Genomic DNA, 4,471 nt, shown 5'->3' with positions numbered 1-4,471 from the left:
ATATAAAAATACCCCTCTATCCCCATTTCTCCACTGCAGCAACAGGCAAAGATCAGCCACAGCCACCCATCTGAAGATGCTTTCCTTATATTCCCAATGTTATAATTTGGGAATTATAACAATATACAATTATATCTACACACATTTGTATTAAATATTTATATTAAATATAATTATATATTTTAATATATCAATTATAACGATAGCAAGTCGACACCCCAGAAGCAGCACACACAGAGTCCAGCAATGGCAAGAGAAGCCAGAGACACTCATAAACTCCTGCAAGGCTCCCAGCCCCACATTCCCACTGCCCAGGGAGGCTCCCCTGGGGGCACAGACCTGCCTGTATCTGCGCTCCGAGCACACCTTGCACAGTCCATTGAAGCGGTTCATGGCTGGACACCCCAAACCCGCCGTCAGCCCATGAAAATCCAGTTCCCCTGGAGCAGCCAGGATCCCGAGCTCCTCGTATCACCCGAGTGTGGAGCGAGCCCCAGTCACACTGGCATGACCGCCCATGGGAACCCAGCTCTGGAGAAGAATGGCAGGAAGCCACCTTTCACCTCCCCGGCCCCTGCCTGGGCCGTGTGCCGCTCCACGATAAGCCAGAGGCTTCCTGAAAACCCTCACTGACAAGGAAGGGAGAGAGTTTTATATTAAAATTCCTGTCAACTATTTAGTATTCCCTAGTCCCCGCTCTGTTGATGTGGCTTTTGTTCCCGTGGCATTCTTCAGCCGCACGGAGCACTTTGTTATTGCAACGTTCTCACAAACACTCGGAGGATGTTTGAGCGGCGTTTCACAGGCACCGGCTGTGGGAGCTTCACTCCATTAAAGAGGCGACTCACACTCATAAAAAAACAAGAGGTTTGTGGGGGTTTTTTTATAAAAAAAATAAAAAAAAAAAAAAGAAAGAAAAAGCAGAGTTTGTTTTTGAAAGCACAGCCCCAGAGGATACACACGTCCCGGCGGCTTTGTGCTCGTACAGTCACGGAGGGGGAAGCAGAGAGGTCAGCTGAACTGCACTCCTGGTGTAATTTGGGAATTAAAGAGCAAGAGGAACTCTCAGCACAGCCACCAGCAGGGCGCACAGCAGGGCTCAGCCTGCCTCGTGCAGCCCCAGAGTTAGGCACAACTCCTTGGAGATGGGGTTCCAATTCCTTGGAGATGGGGTTCCGACGGAGGAAAAAAACACCTTCCACACTCCTACATGGGGATGGAAAATGGAGAAAAGGCTCGAGGGAACTCAAACCCTGGGTTGCCTCACACTGCAGATGGAGTGGCAGGGACAGGGGAGGCTGGAGAGGGAGCTCAGAAGCCCCAGCATTCCCAGGGGACTCCTAGCATGGAGCCATCGGAGGCACTGCCCGGGCTGCTCCAGGAGCATTGTCCCAGCACTGCCAGGCTGGAGCTGGAGCTGGAAGGAGGATCAGCCTTCCTTCCCAGCCACCACCTTTCAAGTCCGTGGCGACTGCCGGAGAGGAAGGGAGGAGAGGGGCGCTGGCTTTGTTTGTCCTGCTCAGCCCCGCGCGGTAAAACAAATAACTGCAAACGCAGCTGAGGGAAGCACAGAGCGGAATCCGGCCCAGATAAATCACGGGGCCGCCCCAGCCCCATTTCCGATGCAAACCCCGTGTTTGTGTTCCAGTTTCCCATCCTTGCCTTTCCTACAAATCACCGAGGTTCCACCACGGGCCTTTCCCTTCCCAGAGCACACGGCCCTGGAAGGAGGAGAGGAGCAGACGCGCCCGGAGACACGGAGCCAGCCAGGGATGATGCCGCGGGCAGGCAGCCTGCCAGCCCTGTCCCACTGCTCCCAGGCGGGTGCCTTGTGTCTGTGTGGGAATATACTGGAAAAACTGGTCCCGGGGCAATAGGGAGTGTGGGGGTATTACCCCATCACCCACGTCCACAGCTGGTGCTGGATCAGGATAACAAATGGCCTGTAACAGCCACAGTGTGACAGGGAGCTGACAGAGCTCACCTTGGCATCACCCTCACTAACACACTGTCCCTTGTCTCCCTTGGAACCCCCCCATGCAGGTTCCTGACCCCATGTCTTCACAGTCCTGTCATACCCACCTTCAGCTGCTTCAGGGTGACAGCATCCTGGCTCTCCTGAGCTGCACTCTGACTTCCCAGTACCGGCTCTGAAATAGAAAATAAAAGATAAAAAAAAGGGAAAGGCCTCATCAGCGTGGTGGCACATATCTCCTGACAATCCCTGTCCTTCCACACTGCACCTACACACTCCATGTAAGATCTTTATATGAGCACATCCCCTCCAGGCAGCTCCAGGGTGCTTACACACCAGGGATAGGCACTGCTGTCCCACCCTGTCCTGTGCCAGCCCCTCTCCCCCTCACACCCTGGCAGCACAGCAAGACCAAGGCAGGAGAAAAATCTCCCCATCATCCTGCAGAGCCCAGGAGCCAAACAGAGCCTGGCCACAGCACTCAGCCCCAGAGCTGAGGCAGGAGTCAGCCTGAGGAAAGGCCAAGCAAGAGGGAGAGGTATGGCTGGAGTGCTGGGGTCCCCACAGAGCCCCAGGTAAGCAGGAGTGAGGTTGAAGTGCAAAGCAGAACCTGCTAAACCAGGCAGGGTCTCAGCCACAACAGTTTTTGGGATCCCAGTGCCCAGTGAGCACCACAGGGTGAGTAGTGCCCGTGGGGGCACAGGGTGCAGTGGGGCTGGGGCTGCTCCACACAGCACGGGGTCAGACACAAGGCTGACTCCTCTTCCAAGCCTTGCCAACACTCCCTGTGACATTCCTGTGGGGAGACACACCTGTGCTCTGCTTCAGCCGCCTCATGGCCACCTTCAGGTGCTTGGTCCTGCCCAGGTCCTCCCCGAGGAGGTAGTACCAGCCACTGATCTCCTGGGGGAGGGAAGAAGCTGTGGGTGCAGGGGCAGATTTCACCCCCATTTCACTCAGTCCCCACCCCCAGAGGGTCCCAGTGCAGGAGCTGCCCCAGGAGCACTCACAGCACACAGAAGTTCTCACACAGACACACAGCCCAGAGTCCTTCTCCCAGGACACAGCAACAGCCAAAATTCCAACCTCCCTGCAAGGAGGGATCAAGCATCGCTGAAGCAACAAGCTTCCAGCTTTTTAGAGGGGGACAAAGTGCAGAAAAACAGCTGGTCTCCATAAAACTGTCCCTCTGGTGTCTGCAGCAGGCAGCAGTGTCACAGGCAGGACACAGCTCCAGCCATGTCACCACAGGAGGATGCCCACAGCAGCCCTCAGGTGCTCTGCAGTGGGATCCCTTTGCCCCTGGCCCACCCAAGAGGACAGGGCTGACCTCGGTGATCCCTCACCCCTCTCTCAGGGAGCTGCCACTGTCTCCCAGGGGGACCAATCCCAGGAGTCAGACAGGGTTGCAAGGAGGTCCTAGAGGAAGGGTCCCAGTTTAAAGTGAGCATTTTGAATCCACAGCAAGGAAACTGAGGAAAGGGGGGTGAGGGGGGATATCCAGCATCATGCAGCACCCAGGGGACAGGGCCAGCCCATCTCAGCCCTGCTGAGGCCCAGGAGCTCCACGTGCCCCCAGCAGCCTCCTCCCACCCCTGTGAGAGCCATGTGTGGGTGCTCTCACAGGGACACTCCACCTGCTCTGCATGCAAGGACACTGTGAAACTCCTGCCCAAATCTGAGAGGGAAGAGACATCTCTGGGGAGGCCAAGTATGACCAGAGCAGAGGCCCCTCCTGGGGAGAGCTGCAGTTCAGAGCTGTTCTGCCTCATGTTCACTGCCATAAGAAAGCTGCACCTCACTTGTCCACATTTCAGAGTTACCTCTCACCCTCTCCTCAGGTCATTGCCACCAGCAGCTCTTTTTTAGCTCCTTCATAGCTCCTGCTATGAAGAGAATTTCCACACCCCAGGTGGGGAAATCTAAAAAACCAAAAGCATTTGGACAATGCTCTGAGGGACAGGGTGGGATTGTTGGGGTGTCTGTGCAGGGCCAGGACCTGGACTGGATGTTCCTTGTGGGTCCCTTCCAGCTCAGGATGTTCTGTGAGCTCAGGTGATGTCTTAACACTCCCATGAAACCCCTCCAGCTTGCTGAGATATTCTGCTGTCCAGAGGAATGACCAGGGCTGTCCAGGCACAGAATCCCTACCCGGGATGAAACATTCCCACGTTTTGTGGGTGGCTGGGAGCTGTTTGCCGGCAGGCTGCCCGAGGAAAACCTGCCGTGAGCGCTGTACTGGCGAGCAGCAGCCAGGCTGGGGCAGCAGCACCGTGACCAAACCCGCAGAGACAGCGATTCCGGCGCAGAATTTCTCCAGGAACAGCTGAAACCTCCAAGTCTGCCCTCTGCCCACCGCCGATGAGCACAGGGAATGGGGCAGATTCCTCCCTGGAGGAATCACAGAATCACAGAATGTGCAGAGTTGGAACGGACCCACAAGGATCAGCGAGTCCAACCCTCAGCCCTGCACAGGCCCATCCCCAAGGGTCACAC

General features: G+C 55.9%; 1 protein-coding gene across 1 annotated transcript in view; it reads right to left on the bottom strand.

The window, feature by feature from the left end:
• Nucleotides 1-2,874, bottom strand: part of RGS3 (regulator of G protein signaling 3) — a 66,603-nt gene extending 63,729 nt beyond the window's left edge. The window contains exons 1-2 of the mRNA XM_029960615.1: nt 2,788-2,874; nt 2,083-2,150 (exon numbers count right to left, since the gene is read on the bottom strand). Of these exons, the coding sequence (XP_029816475.1) occupies nt 2,083-2,150; nt 2,788-2,812 (93 nt within the window). The 5' untranslated portion in view covers nt 2,813-2,874. The remainder of the gene's footprint in view (nt 1-2,082; nt 2,151-2,787) is intronic.
• Nucleotides 2,875-4,471: the final 1,597 nt, after the last annotated feature.

This window comes from Manacus vitellinus, unplaced genomic scaffold (assembly GCF_001715985.3).
Source record: "Manacus vitellinus isolate BGI_N305 unplaced genomic scaffold, ASM171598v3 scaffold_27_pilon, whole genome shotgun sequence".
In the NCBI taxonomy this organism is placed as follows: Eukaryota; Metazoa; Chordata; class Aves; order Passeriformes; family Pipridae; genus Manacus; species Manacus vitellinus.
Note: the sequence above shows the minus strand (reverse complement) of the source record. Positions and strands in the feature narration are given on the sequence as shown.